General features: G+C 39.7%; 1 protein-coding gene across 2 annotated transcripts; it reads right to left on the bottom strand.

Annotated features, from left to right (window-relative positions):
- Positions 1 to 1,980: 1,980 nt before the first annotated feature.
- On the bottom strand, positions 1,981 to 15,733 carry tnfrsf1b (tumor necrosis factor receptor superfamily, member 1B). 2 transcript variants are annotated; one of them, XM_022209813.2, is made up of 9 exons: positions 14,213 to 15,733; positions 12,688 to 12,793; positions 6,569 to 6,694; positions 6,318 to 6,476; positions 5,909 to 6,002; positions 5,579 to 5,832; positions 5,384 to 5,470; positions 5,155 to 5,213; positions 1,985 to 4,719 (listed from the first exon to the last, which is right to left on the bottom strand). In XM_022209813.2, exons 1-9 carry the CDS (start codon positions 14,624 to 14,626, stop codon positions 4,186 to 4,188), a joined length of 1,833 nt encoding a protein of 610 aa, XP_022065505.2. In that variant the 5' UTR covers positions 14,627 to 15,733; the 3' UTR covers positions 1,985 to 4,185. The 2 variants fall into 2 exon arrangements, with proteins under 2 accessions (XP_051804823.1, XP_022065505.2); XM_051948863.1 differs by lacking the exon at positions 14,213 to 15,733 and having other exon boundaries at positions 1,981 to 4,719; positions 12,688 to 14,204.
- Positions 15,734 to 16,241: the final 508 nt, after the last annotated feature.

Genomic DNA, 16,241 nt, shown 5'->3' with positions numbered 1-16,241 from the left:
TGTGTCGACCGACGGGGGGATTTTTCATTCATAGTTTCACGAGATCAAGGCAATTCGTTTATAAATGCAATGCAGAGATGAACACCAGACAGTGTAGATTTTATCTGACGATTTAAGTGATTTTTTGAGCCAGTGTGAGTCTTGAAACGTAACAATGTAAAGTTGAACCCCCTCAAATATAATGGAGTGGCTCAGACTTCCTCTCTCCCGTTCCTCCCGCTGCTTAGCTACCGTGGTTACAACAAATACACTAATATACAAGAAAATTGTCGTATTTCCTGTAGTTAATTATTTACCAACAATAATAGGGTTATAAATTCCCATTAAAACTGACTGTCACTGCGCAGTGAGGACCTTTTAATGAGCCAAACGAGTGTCACCGGCTGCAGTGTCCGCCTTCAACCGGTAGGTGTCAGGAGCGTCCACACAGAGAAACATCCCCCAATAAAGGTAATGTGGTGGAAGGAGCACGTCTATGGATTGATTCATTAAACTTATCTACTAATGTTATTGTGAAGTTTTGGGGAACTCGCAGGGCAGTATACACTGTAGTGGTTTGTGTATTAAAGATGAATTCAACAGTTCGTGTCAGCTCAGAGTATTCGTCATGAGGGGTAGTCCTACTTAACCAACACCTTTTACATTGAGTGAGGGAAATAACCCTCCTAAGGTCATGAAGCTGTGGTGGCCAGTGTTACACAGTAAATGTATTGTGAGGAGAGGTTGGTATTTATGATTTGCATTTGTACTTCTGGACCTTTGGGGCTTACCAGGAAAGTCCACATACTTCAGCTTCTGCTTTATTGATTCTGACTGTTCTTTTGTTTTACCAGTTTCATGTGAGTCACACAAAAACTCAGATGGATTAATGCACATCTACTATTGTGTGTTTTGTTGCATATGTGACACCAGTTAGAGTCATACATGTTAAGTGGCTTGCTTACAACAAATGTACCATCAATGATTTGACAAAAATGAGTGCATTTATTTGATATACTCAAGTATTTCATTTTTATGCTACTTTACTTTGACTCTGCTATTTCAAAACAAAAAACAAGAGGCTACTTTTTACTCCACTCATAATGCATTGATATAAATACATGTACAGAGGCAATTTAAATGCTCTTTACACAGTTTTGGTAATCTAATGCAATTACAGTAACAAAGACAAACACAGATAGATTCCTTTCTGCTCTATTACTTTTAAAAATGCTTTTTACTCTTAACACATCTGTCCCTTTAAAAGACTTTATGATTGGAGAACTTATGATAGAGTACTCTTTATATTTTAATGAGTAAAACATTTACTAAGTTAAAGGCATTATGGAGGATGTTTTTTTTTGTTTGTTTAATTTGTCCGATTCACATAAAATGAATATACCGACCTTTAGTGGACTTGTATGTATGGTTTCTTAAAAAAAATAAAAAATAAAAAAAAATAACTGTGGACATGGCAGGACCTGAAAAACATCAGCCAATCAACGCGCTCGGACCGAGGCGTTTGGTTCGCTCCCTTTCCTGTCAATCAAAAATCTTCCGACTCAGGCCTAGTTACGTAGATTACGTACGCCTTGGACTTACGTGTTTTCTGTATGTGTTGCTTTGGTATAGCTTCGTAGTTAGCTGGCGACTTGTTTTGCTCATCTTTTTTTACATAATGGCAGATAAAGATCCAGGGGGACCCAGCCATAAAAGAAAACTTCACGAGTCCTACGCAAGTTTCTGGAGGGGGGGCGTTTCTTCGTAAATGTTAAGAGGGGGATGAGAGAGAGGTTGTATGTGCGCATGCGCATGCTACGTTCAAAGTCGTAGGAAATTAAATCTCCTCTAATGCCTTTAATCTATCAGCAGACCTTAAAGCTGCTGTCCGGAGTTTGAATCGCAGCGTCTCCCAAAACGCTGTTGGTCCCACCCTCCCTCCCTCCCTCCCTCCCTCCGATTTCGCCCCTTTATTTGTGCACGCGCGCAGTACATGAGAGAAGTGCCCGGAGTGCTGCAGCATCTTGCCTGTTTTGCTGTTTTCCCCTCTTCTGCATTTAGTACCTTTAGTAAATAATAAAGGAATTACGTTAGAATGCTGTATTGAGTCTAACTTGTCCTAATACCAAAATAACATGAATCTGCTAGGACGAACGAGTAAAGTTTCAATATGTGATTACACTCGTGTATCCCTCTCGATGACGTTGTTTATCAAACTTAGTGCATTTACGCGTGTATATGTGTTAGATTGTTTATTTATTTCTATCTAGAGTTCAGAATTGCATGACTCCTCTGACGAAGAGTATGTCCCAGACGCCCCAACATCTTCCTCCAGAGGTCGGGCATCTAAACGAAGCCGTCAGGCGGGCTATGGAGGCCGTGGTCGGGGAGCGAGGCGAGCACCCCGACCACAGCATCTAAACGAAGCCCGCAGGCGGGCTATGGAGGCCGTGGTCGGGGAGCGACGCGAGCACCCCGAGCCAAAAAACGTCCTGCAGTCTCTTGGCCTGACAAGCCGTGGGATTGGTAACTTTTCTGGAAGTTGCTGATCCCTGATGCTCTCTCCTCCACAAGCAAAACAAATGTGCGCGCGGTTGCGTAGTGCGTAGCTCGCCCACCTCTGCATGGGCTTGCTTGCTGTGCGCGTAACCGTTGATTGACAGCATGACAAAGCTGAAGCTCGAACTTGATTGGTCGGCAGCAACCGGCGCTTTTTGGAATAACATGGGGGTCTATGAGAGGAAGGCGGAGCTCAGGAATAAATTTTCATATCGCGTTATACTAACTTTATATTATAGTATCGAACTAGACTAACACATTTAAGCTTTGTTAAAAAATGATACATAAATTGAAAACAAACGGAAACTCCGGACAGCAGCTTTAATGTCTTACATTCATCGGGTTTTTCATAAAATGTCAGATAAGCCAGTACATGATTCATCGAAAAAGACACAATAAATGTCAAAAAAGCTCAGTTTTTTAGCCCACTGTTGACATGTTGAACTTCAGTTGCAGTTACTCTGCTTGGAGCTTTGAGTTTAAACAGCTGCTTTACTGTAAATTACCTTGGAACTGGTTACTTTAAAGCAACTGCAAAACATTCAGATATAAAGTAGGAATTGTTTGTTTGTATAATTCATCAGAGCAGCAAAAAAATCTGTTGTCTTCACTTGGGTATTTTGTCAGAAAGTTCAAAAATGGAGGTTACTTGTGACTGAGAACAGGTGGTGCGCAGGCAGCCCTAGAAAGCCCAGCAGCAGATTGGACTGCATAATTGTGAGCAAAATCAGCAACAAACAGGCGTGAAACAACAGCACGGATAGCTTCAGAGATCAATGAGAATTACCGGGTACAACTCAGTCCACAGACCATTCACAATAGGATCAAGGAGTGTGGCTACAGAGGGAGAGCGACACTCACAGCTCAAAGAATAGGACAGCTTGGATTAAATTTGCAAGCAAACATGCACAGAAAGACAGCGGCTTTTGGAGACGTGCGTTATTTTTGAATGAGTCCAAATTCAATTTACATGGATCTGATGGCAGAAACATTGTGTGGAGGAAGACTAGGGGAATAATTCCAACCAGGTGGAGGTGAGAATGTCACTGTCTGATGCTGTTTTTCTTACATTGATGTTGATCAGCTCATTTTATTGAAGGAATAAGGACCTCAGGAAGCGTAAAGTGTATGAAAATCTTGGTGTTTGAATACTTTTTAGGACCTCTGTAACAAATAAGAGTAGCCATAATCCTTTCACACAAAATAGACATTCTTTGTTAATTATATGCAACTTTGTCATTTCAAAAATAAGTACACAAATTGCATATTTTACAAAACCAGCTGTCTATATTTTATATGGGACAAGTTGGAGGTTGAAATAACAAATTTGACGCTTGTTGTTATAATCATTGCAGACAACAAGTTATATTTATGTTCCTTTTTATTTTTTTCTTGTTTGGTAAGCACTAAAGGTAAGACAGTATTTACATCTTTATATACAGCATTTTATATACACATATTAACATGTAAAGTAACAGTTAATGACTTTGATATGGGAACAGAAGAACTGTGCCTGTCTGTTGTCCTCATTAAATTTGCCACACCTACAGTGTAAGTGCATTTTGTTAGCTTAGCCAGATTGTTTTCAGTCGTGTACTATGGCAAAGATTTTTTTTGAAATTGTCAGTCTTACATGCAGATGACTCTTCATGTACTGTAGCTTTCACTCTCCTGTACAGACATCACTGACTGTTTCCCAGCTTCTTGCTGTGGGTTGCCAAAGGACTCCTCCTCTCCATAAGGGAGCCTGTAGTCTGGTTGTATCAAGTCTGAAGGCACGATGGACGGTGCCCCACAAGACCCACCACCTATGTGCAAAGTGATGTTGACGTTGAACTGGGGGCTGGTTGTCACGGGGCTGATGATCTGTGGGCTGGTGGGCTGAGAGGAGGGCTGTGTGGGGATGCTGGGCTGGGGAGGGATGGGCTCCATGTGGGAGAGTAGAGTCATGGGCTCTGACAGCACAGACTGTGGATTGTCAAGAGCTAAAGTGGATTGTAAAGGGCTGATGGACTCGTGGCTGCTGTAGCCATCTGTTCTAGTTAAAGTTTCAGTATTGTTGCTGCACTGACTGTGGTCACTGCTGGCTTCCCCTTTTTCCAGCAGACACTGTTGTTCTGGTGAAGCAACTGTGAACGAAGTCACCTGAGATTCCCCCAAATAACTCTGAGACTGGCTGATCTGCAGTAGACACAAAAAGAAAGTTAAGTTTATGTGTTTTATGTAGCCACAACTACAAGGATGTGCCATCTCATGCAATCTAATACAACAGGTTTGCCAACATGTCTGTTTTAATGATGCTGGAATATTCCGTTTTTGCTGATGCTGTCATAGAGGTGCAAATTTAGTTAGTAGTTTTAGCACTGTTGATAGTTAATGAATGTTGTTGCGCTACGCTACATTATTTTCAAGTGGCAATCCATGTATGTGAATAGAAATGACAAAAAAATCAACTGTTCTCAATATAAAAATAATAGTCCAGTTTAACTCATTACTAAAACTATTGTTGAATTTAAACATTTCCAACAGTGTCACCAGAAACTGAACAAGTTGTAGAGGTGTACCTTATAGAATAAAGTGTGTATTCAGTCACAAAGACAAAAAGCCAAGCCTCACCTTCTCAGCACTCTCACAGTTTCCATTTGCATCTACTTTAGCCTGTAGCCTTTTAGCATCTGGGAAGAAAGCAACAGCAGGCATTCAGAAACCGTAAGTAAGCCAGTGAAAGTGTGAAGAGTTGCTGCTAAAGATGCTGAGAAATAACGGTCAGTATCATTCTGTATTTTAACATGAAGATGAATATAATGTAGATAGAAATATAGCTTTTTCACGAAACAAGAGTTACCTTTCTTCCGCATTTGCCTACAAATGAACAACAGCATGAGGGCGATTAAAAACAAAAGGAATCCAGTGACACCAGCAATGACTGCAGCTAAGAGAGAAGTAAACACAGACACAACTCAGAAAGAGAGACATTTTGAAACACTTCAGTTTCCTTATGATGGCTGCTTAGAAACGCTGAGTTAGTCAGGTACTGTACCCAGTTCGCTGCCGGGTTCTGTGGTTGGCTGCGGGCTTTTTGTTGCAATGCTGAACTTGTCCTCTGAAACAGGAGGTGAGGCAGACTGTGTGGAGTCTCTCGGTCCACGTGGAGCCGTCAGTTCTGTTGCAACTGTGCTCATAACTGTACTTGCGGTCGTGAACACAGTCTTGAAATGTTTTGTTGAGGTCTGCCATTCGCATACAGTGTCTGAGGTAGCATTGCCTTTGTGAACAACAGTCCCTCCATCACAGCTGGAGAGAATGAAGAAAGAGATCAGTGATTTGAGTTCCTAACCACGGTGTGTAAATGTGACTCTCCTTCACTTACTTAGTATGAGGCTGACAGCGGTCAGTGGAGGAGACAGAGTCAGAGAAGGTCCCACTGGGGCACCGTTCACACCTCACATCTGAGTCTGCTGCGCCTGACAACAAGTAACATAAGCAAATGTTTCACAATCACATTTCATTTTATGACATGCACTTATGACTGTATTTAACATGTTTTACTTCTGATTGGGCCATGATTAAGTTTTACTAAATGTTTTCTGTCACCAAAATCAAAGATATAATATAGTTAGCGCTAGATTGATAGCTGGGTGTGAACTGGCCTTTACATTGGGGTTCATAGTATTTAATTCTACTGTTTTTGCAATATTTGTAGGTAAGCAAGATAAATGGTTCATTCAGAATTTTAAAATAAAATATCTAATGATCACATGTAAACATAAAATCTGTACCTGGCCTAGTTACTCCATAGCCAGCTGGGCATGATTTGTACTTTCGACATTCTGCACAGTACAGATCATCAAATCCCATGATGCAGTACCGGCCTGGCTGGCATATACACATGGACTTTGTTGTTGAGGAGCATTTCTGGGCGTCCTGCAAACCTTTGCCTGGTTAAATCCAATAAAGAGGCGTTAAAAAAAAAACAATAAATCGATAAATATAAAATAATAACAAGGAGATTTGCAGTTCATATACTGACTTGATTTGCATTTGAGACAGGAGAAGCAGTTTTGAGCATAGTTCCAGCTCTCCATGTACTGGCTTTGTGGACATTGTTCACACACACTGTCAGTAGTTTCAGTGCACTCTTCTTTCTGTCGGTGCCCTGTAATGACATCCAGTTGATTAATATACATTCACTTATACAATGCAGTGTCTAATATAAATGAGTCCACAATGTAAAAAACATTTTAAATGTATTTTTAGACAGCACGTCAGCATTGTATTTCCACAATTTTAAATTACAGTATTTCTCATGGTTTCACTTCATATTCCCGGTTATAAGATTCGGATTCAGACAACTTTATTTGTCCCCAGGGGGCAATTAAAAGGCACGTAGAGCAGGCAGTGTAACAATGGCATAATAAAGAGAGGGATAAATATATATACAAATCTAGCAAGTAATATAAGAATACAAAATAAAAAAGAGAGAAATAAGACAAAAACACAGCTTAGTAACATACTAGTGCAAATATGTCATACATAGTGTAAATATGAATGAAAGTAGGTGCAATATGGCAATGAGGTCGATACAAGAATATATCATACATTTCATTATATTATAACCATTCCAAAATAAAATGGTGATGCATGAGATGTAGAGTTATTATACACTCTGTGCTGGAGTGCGTAAAAGAGGTTGCGGTTTTGGCATTAAATACACACTGGCTGCTACGCTTACACACTCAATAGAGAAGTGGGACGTAAAGCAATTAACTCCACACTGAGTGGGAGAGAGATCAGATTAGCAGGCACATGAGATCAAGTGATTGCTTTAGGAGAACAGAGCTGCTGAAAACACTTCCAAGTAAAACTGCATTCATGCGCTTCACGACCCAGATTACTGTTTTAAAAGCAGGTACTTTTCAAAGCCAAAACACGGCATCGTGCAGAAACTACAGCACTACCTTTCATGCCAACCGCTCAAGAGAAATAAACAAAGTAAAATCAAGAAAAGAAATTCTTGTGTGAAATCCACAATTGAACTGTAGAAAGAAATTTATTCCAAAAAATGAGATTGAAAATCAGATGGAACTGTGCAGCAGAAGATTTGTGCCATTAGTATTACCGAAGATCTAATCTACAGCACTAGCTAAAGCTTTCCTTTCTGGGCCATGGAGTAGTTTTGGGGTTATAGGTTGTATTACAAAAAACACTGTCCATTGTGTGGTATTTCCTCACCGTGTGGAGCTGATATTGGAAGCTCTTCAAGTGAAAGCAGCAGTGTTACCCAAAACAGTGCTACTTTTAACACAATGATGACATTCTTAAAACCTTCTCTCTTTTCACGCATAAAATAAAATATGGACTACTGTTTAGTAGTCTATAAGTTATGTAGCAAAAAAAAGAATAATGCTAAAACAATAAAATCAGGGCTGCACAGTGGCGTAGTGGTTAGCACTTTTGCCTTGCAGCAAGAAGATCCCCGGTTCATGTCCCGGCCTGGGATCTTTCTGCATGGAGTTTGCATGTTCTCCCTGTGCATGCGTGGGTTTTCTCCGGGTACTCCGGCTTCCTCCCGCAGTCCAAAACATGCTGAGGTTAATTGATTATTCTAAATTGCCCGTAGGTGTGAATGTAAGTGTGATTGTTTGTCTGTATATGTAGCCCTGCGACAGACTTCCTTATGTCCCCTGCCTTCGCCCGAGTCAGCTGGGATAGGCTCCAGCACCCCCCGCGACCCTAGTGAGGATAAAGCGGTGTATAGAGAATGGATGGATGGAGAATAAAATCAGATTGATCTTACATTTTTCCTAATTGCTCTTGTAATAAAGTAGCACTTTGCTTCAACACAAAGGAAATGTATCTTCATTTCCATGTTATTTGCATGTCTCCTCAGGAGGGCTGAACAGTTAATTGAAATATTATCAAATTCCTGACATGGCCCACTTCAATAACCAAATCACAGGAGCTGCAGTTTTTGGAGAAAGGTAAAATGTGTCATGACATCATATTATAAATAAACTGTGGTGTTACAGAATATGTCTGCTCATAGGGGACAGGCTTCTGTGGTACTAGACATCACATTATAATAATTTATTTCAGTGGAAAAGAAATTAAAAATTGACCATTCACACTTCTGATTCATATCGCAATTGCAACGTCTCAATATAATCAAAATGTTTTTTCTTATATTGCTGAGCCGTACTCCTCGGTTGGTAACAATGTAGAACTTTTGCCTCATACTTGCAGCTTGAGTCCCATCTTTAGCACTATATCATGCATTTAATGTCTGTGCTTGTGTAAGACTTTTCTTATGTCTTAAAACAAGTCACCAGGCCGAAATAGCACATTCAGCCATCTCATGGATCAAAGAGGAGCTTAATTAACTGGTTAACTGTAGCTGATAAAATCTGAAAGTAACTGTTATCACATACGGAGAGGTGATAAATTAAACCCACGCGGTGAGGTAATCTGATGGTTCTGTAATGCCGTGGGGAGTGTCAATCAAAATCAATGTAAAGTTGGTCTGAGCGAGCCCCTTTATCATATGATGAAACGTTTCCATCCTGATGTCAGTGGTCTCTTTTAAGACGATAATCACAGGGCGAGTTAAAATGAAAGCATGTTGCAGTCACCAGATCTCAGCCCAACTGAATACCTTTAGGACATTCTGATGCTCATCTTTCTTTTTTTCTAATTTAAGGTGGTAGAGAGAGAAATTGTTGTTGATTGGTTGTTGTTGTTTTTTAACTTCATCTTTTCTCTACAAAGACAGATTCTTAAGATGAGCACCGACTTTAAGTATATCTTCACCCCAAAACCAGCAAGTTCAGTTTGTCCTCATCTAACTGGGGAAAATTTTGAAACATGTAGCTTCTAATTTGTTTAGTACACTATCCCAAAGGATCTACTGAGCTTTAAATATTTGATGACAGAATTATACACTACCAGTCAAAGGTTTGGACACACCTTCTCATTAAATGTTTTTTTTTTATTTTTGTAACTATTTACATTGTAGATTCTCACTGAAGGCATCAAATCTATGAATGAACACATATGGAATTATGTAGTAAACAAAAAAGTGTGAAATAAGTCAAAACATGTTTTATATTTTAGATTCTTCAAAATAGCCACCCTTTGCTTTGGTTGCACACTCTTGGCATTTTCTGGATGAGCTTTATGAGGTAGTCATCTGAGATGATTTTCCAACAGTTTTGAAGGAGTTCCCAGAGATGCTGAGCACTTGTTGACCGTTTTGACTTCACTCTGCAGTCCATCTCATCCCAAACCATCTCAGCTGTTTTTGGTCAGGTGACTGTGGAGACCTGGGGCCTCATTTATAAAGCTTGCGTACGCACAAAACAGGGCTAGAAAGTGGCGTACGCCACTTTCTACGCAAAGGTTGTGATTTATAAAAACAAACTTGGCGTGAGAATGTGCGCACCGGTTCGCCAGCCTTGATTCTTGATGCTTCCTTACGCATAAAACAGGGCGTAAATCACAAACTTTGCGTAGTAAGTGGCGTACGCTGTGTTCGTTGTGATTTCTAAAACAAACTTGGCGTGAGAATGTGCGCACAGGTGCGCCAACTTTGATGCTTGCTTAAGCACATTTTGGAGACAGAGGGAACAGCAGTGCCGGAGGGTGAAGTGGCGAATTGAAACCAGATTGATGTCAAACCTTTATTGTTATCATATATTAGACTTGTAGAGCTGGACAATCATAAACCCTCATTGTTGTAGATGTTCATATAGTGCGTCATTCGGCCGACGACTGTATTTGCAGAACTATGTTCATATATCAACAGGGGCGGATTGAACGTTATTTCATTCGGTCGTTTGACCGAAGGGCCGGTCCACATCTGGGGCCGGTGCGGTGATCTTTATTAAATAATTTTGTTTACTGATCACCCGGCGCCCGTATGGCTCATCGGGGAAAGCAGAAGACCCATTTGCAGGGGTGGTCTCCGACGCAGTGGCCCGGCTTCGATTCCTGCCCGCGGCACTTTTATGCATGTCTTCTCCCCATTTCCTGTCACTCTTCACTGCAACTATTACAGTAAAAAGGCAAAAAAAAAGTAAAGAATTTTGTTTATTTATCCATATGCGGCCGAATGGGATGAGCGTCCAACCATTAATCAGCCCTGTACAGGCACACATGCTTCACACCACAACTCCCGAGTGAAGATGAATTTGTCTATGTGAACCGAAAAAATGTACATTCAATCAGTTTACAAATTATTTGTACATCGGACATGATCATAACAAATTTAGTGGCAGGGTGGCCTGGGTCAACACATGATTCATTCATCCTGACGCACAGCAGTGAAAAGACTGCCGGCCAGCGCTGCATGAAATGCCGTGGATCAGCAGCTTATTTATATACAGATACATTCATGAGTTACTTTGCATTGACCATTCATGGTAAAATGTGGGTGTGTTGTGGGCGGAATGTGAGGTGGATCCACCTGTGCAATCTTCCAGCTGGTGTGTGATTTATAAAGAAATTTCATGCAGCTGTGCTTACGCAAAGTTTTATAAATCAGGGGTGAGGGGCATATGCCCTTTTCGTATTTTCGGCGTACGCAAACTTTAGTATGGATCCTACGCAATGTTTTATAAATGAGGCCCCAGGTCATCTGACACAGTGTTTGGTTGTGTTTGTCATTTTCCTGTTGGATAATAAATGATGGTCCAACTAAATGCAATGCGGATGGGATGGTAGCCATGCTGGTTCAGTGTGCCTTCAATTTGGAATAAATCCCCAACAGTGTCACCAACAAAGCACCCCCACACCATCACACCTCCTCCTCCATGTTTCACGGTGGGAGCCATGCATATCGAGACCATCCGTTCACCTTTTCTGTGTCGCACAAAGACACGGCGGGTGGAACCAGAGATCTCTCATTTGGACTCATTAGACCAAAGCACATATTTCCTCTGGTCTAATGTCCATTCCTTGTGTTCCTTGACTCAAACAAATCTCTTCTGTTTGTTGCTTTTCCTTAGTAGTGGTTTTTTAGCAGCTATTTGACTACCTCGTGAAGCTCATTGAGGGAATGCCAAGAGTGTGCAAAGCAGTAATCAAAGCAAAGGGTGACCATTTTGATGAATCTAGAACATAAAACATGTTTTGATTTATTTCATACTTTCTTGCTTACTACATAATTCAGTATGTATTCATTCATAGATTGGATGCCTTCAGTGAGAATCTGCAATCTAAATAGTCATGAAAATAAAGAAAAAACAATAAATGAGAAGTTGTGTCCAAACCTTTGACTGGTAGTGTGCATATATGTATGTATATTTGCATGTCATCTGCATAGATTTGCTGGAAAAATTTAAATTTGAAATAGTTTCAGTCAGTGGGAGTATGTAAAGATTAAACAACTGAGGCCTGAGAATCCACATGGTTTTGAGAGACTTCTAATGTGAAGCTACCAAATGAAACAAATTAGCTTCTGTCTTTAAATTAGGACATTAGATGTTAGATCTGCAACTGTGAAAGTGAGCAAAGTGAATGACGCAAAACTCTCTGTGCATGTGCCTCTATCAGTTGAAGCTAAACTGTCTGTTGTGTTTATGGACAAATAACTGTGCTGAAATTTCAAAAATAGCCTAATGTTCCGACATTGTTCTGCAGGCTAAAAAAAGCTTGTGTAACCTGTAACCGCATCTTTTTCATGCATGAGGGGTTTTTCTATTAGTTGGTATGAGATGCAGTATAGTGTGCAACAGAGCTACTGCAATTTATCAGTACTTTTCTGCTTATACACCAATAGTGTTACTGTGTGGAAACAGCTAATATCTGCCTAACTGATGTATCAACCTTCCTCTACTTTAAACCTTTCTATGGTGAATAATGCGTACACTGGTATGTACTCGCTTTGTGCTCCTTGCTTCTCCGGATATAACAAGAAAATATCAGGTTGTAAATGTTTTAAGCTGCAATAAGCGCGTGCTCATCTTCTTTCACACCTCCACACCCAAACTCTTATCACCATGTTTCAAAACCTGTGTCATCACAAGTCACCTTTTATTCCATACTGAGACAGATTTCAGTATTGTATATACCTGAGTATTGTGTGACACTACGTAGTATAATGGAATTTTTGAAAAATGTCAGTCCTTGCTGTGCTTGTAGAGTAGCTCTTACCAGGGGGGCACTTCTTGCAGCACAGGTTAGAACCATCAGGCAAGTATTCTGTTGTTTTGTTGCGGCAGTTTCCATCTGAGTCTGCCTGATAGGGCTGAGAGCAGACCTACGGGAAATAGAGACAGATCTTCAGAGCAACTCATATTCTGATGCTCACATGCAGACAGTTGGTAACATAAAAGTCCTTCATTGTAACCCTTTGACACAGTAGCAGATAGGCAGGTAAATCTAGTAATTTTGAAATTACTTGGGCGGAAGGCATTTGAAGCCCACTTTTGTATCTGACAGACATTTTTCCAGTAAATTCTCTGAGGCAGACCATAAGCTTCAACTTTAGCCAACTGACTAGTGAGGATAGTAATTTGAAAATTGACAATTTAGTCACTTGCTGAAGAAAGAAACAACAAGTTGACCAATGACTGGCTATGTTTAGAACTATGTTAAAAATAAGCTTAAATTAGTACCAGACCACCCACACCAGCACCTCCATTTTCCCCTTTCTGCTGTCGCCCTGAGCTGCAGAAATGGTCAGACAAGCAGCCATTGTTCTGAATTTGAAGGAGGTGCATTTCATCTGTGCAGTACCTTGGGATGTTGTGTTGCACACATGCATCAATGCCATGACTCACATAATCTTTCCCTCTGTTTTAAAATATTCTAGGCAGTGAACACAGCATTTGTGTGCTAAGGAGTCTTGTCACAGCAGCAGTTCACACACCTGTCCTGTTCAAAAGACTTGAAGGTGCCTCACCACAACACCCTCCAATGACAAGCAAAAGTAAGAATATGCTGACTACAGCAGTGTGTTTCTCGTATTACAGGAAACGGAGGCGGCAGCCTCGGAGCCCTCGGTTCCTAAGTATGCCGCTTCATGTGTGGTATGACCACTACTGGCACAGGAACTAGAGTCGATTATGATCTGTGGAGTCTCATGTTAAAAATTACTGGCAGTTATTCAAGGAGAACATTCTGTTTTTTCCTTTTTTGCCTTGGCCGCATGCCTGTACTAACCCATCTTCTTCACCAGAAATGCACTGTGATTAAAGAGGACAATAGAAAGGGTTGATACTTCATTCCAGCAGTGACACATCCACTATGAAACTGCATGAGATGCCAAGTAACCGAAACCAAATATTCATACAGGTTCGTCACGCCATAACTTGTGAATAAAATTTCCACAGGAAAACTTACTGTACATATTCACACTGAGAGCAAAACTGATACTGATGAGAAGGAGTTTTTAGACATGTTTTATGAGAAAATTCTGTTGTTGTTTGCTTCAGGTCAACTGATAAAATTAGACAATATAGAAATGTATTTTAAAAATAAATTTGTTAACATTTTGGAATTATGGCATAAATATGACTTTCTTGAATTAATTCAGAAAACAGATTCTTAGCAGTTCAGTGTATGTTTAAATAATACATTGATCATCAGGTGACTCCCGACTGGCTGACGTCCAGCCTGTCTACAGATAAACACTGTGAACAAGCACGACAGACTCAATGACAGACACAAAGCCTACCTTGATAGTTTGGGCATTCAGCAGAACCAGGAGTACAAGTATGTCCTTCATTGCTTCTTTCAAGCAAATTATAGAGAGGATACAGCATACAACGTGTGCACTGTACTGTTCATTTTCTAAAGGCGGGTCAAGACTCTGCAAACAGGAGCAGTTTCCTTGAACTGAGTCAAGTATTGAAGGAAGGAAACGAGCAGGCTGACTGTAACTCACATTCACTGATCTGATGTGAAAAACTGTAATGAGGTTAGACGAGGTTTGGTTTAGGGTAAAAACTGGAGCCGTACTTCCACACACTGATGCGTGATCTCTTTTGTATATGTGCAACATAAAAACCACTATGAATTCACGTTTCTTTGAAGCGTGATTGATCACAGGAAAACTGTAGCGCTTGTGAAAAATATTCAACCCTTTCATATGAGCATTTTTTGTTTTACAATTGAATGTTTTTTCACGCTTTCTAGAAACTGATTAACAGACAACTTCAAAAAAAAGTAAACCACATCTTTGTTTATGTGATATACAACAAACATGTTTGCATAACTATCTACCTTCTTTAACAGGACACACCTAAGTCATAATTAATTCATTTGGTAAATTTTAATCACCTGTGTGAAGTCAAGTTAAAACTCAGAATATAGAAGTCATTTAAATCCAACATCAGTAACCAGGTTCTGGTTACCAAATCCAACCCTACATTATGAATGAAATTCAGTAGCACGAAGGCTGAAAGCAAATGAAACCACATGAAATAATGTTTTTTTGTGCTGCTCCTTTCGTGTTTCATTTCTGTTTTTTAGCAAAAAAAAAAGAAAGAAATGAAGTCACTGCCTCAACAGGAAGCAGGTTTCCTTAGATTTTCTCTTCTTGTTTATTCACAGGGGTTCGGTCGCACTGAAGTCTCATAGAACCCAACTTGGTGTGCAGCATCAACTGTAATAGGTATTGTTTTACTTAGGACAAAATTTGGGAGTATGGACCTAATTTAATAAGAGAATTAACATGTTTTGCTGGATTTCTATGTAGTTGCAGGCGATTGTAGCTCACAGTTTCACAATTCAGGTCTTCTTTATGTTCTATATTTGTGATTACAGAATCTGTATTTTACACAGAATCACAGGTTGGTTTTGCTCAGGATTCGCTGAACCTCCTCCAACATCGTCTCTATTGTAACCTCCCTGTAGAGACGTGGAAATAGAAAAACAAAGGCAAAAAGGTTTTCTTTATTACCCCTTACTGACTGGTTCACTGTGTTCAAAACATGTCTTCAACCACAGTACTGTACATATTCACATTGTGCCCACTTTAATGGCTCTGTGCTTTGCTGTTTGTTCTTGTGTGAGACGTTGACATTTCACAATGAAGTTTCCCCTCCCACATCCTCAACATTTCTCTGGTACTCAAGCACAGCGGCAGCAGCCCTGATGTCCATAGCTGTGCTGTTACGGTTTGTCACATTAAATCATTTTTGATGTTATTCTGGGCTTTTAAAAAAAAACACATCTGCAGTTGTTGCCTAAATTTGATGGCACAGGATAAAAGGTGACCAACTGACAAGAAAGTGATTTTATGTATGTATATATGTGTATATATATATATATATATATATATATAATTTATTTATTTATTGATAGATAGATGTGTCTATCTATCTATCTATAAATAAATATGTATATATGTATGTATATACATATATATATATATTTTATTGATTGATAGATAAATGTGTCTATCTATAAATAAATATGTATATATATATATATACACACACACACACACACACACACACACACACACACACATATATACATACATACATACATACATACATATTTATATAAAATATTGGCTGGTTTTCACATGTTTGTGCACTGATTTTGTTTTCGGTTTGCTGTACTGATGAGTAATTTCCAAAAGCACAGCCTAACAGACTTGAAACTAATTTGAGTCACAAATGAACATGCTGCCTTTGCTTATTTTTTGATGTAGTTATTATATCGTGTAGACGCTTCATATAAAAAAAAAAACATGT

The sequence above is a fragment of the Acanthochromis polyacanthus genome, chromosome 5, assembly GCF_021347895.1.
Source record: "Acanthochromis polyacanthus isolate Apoly-LR-REF ecotype Palm Island chromosome 5, KAUST_Apoly_ChrSc, whole genome shotgun sequence".
NCBI lineage: Eukaryota > Metazoa > Chordata > Actinopteri > Pomacentridae > Acanthochromis > Acanthochromis polyacanthus.
Note: the sequence above shows the minus strand (reverse complement) of the source record. Positions and strands in the feature narration are given on the sequence as shown.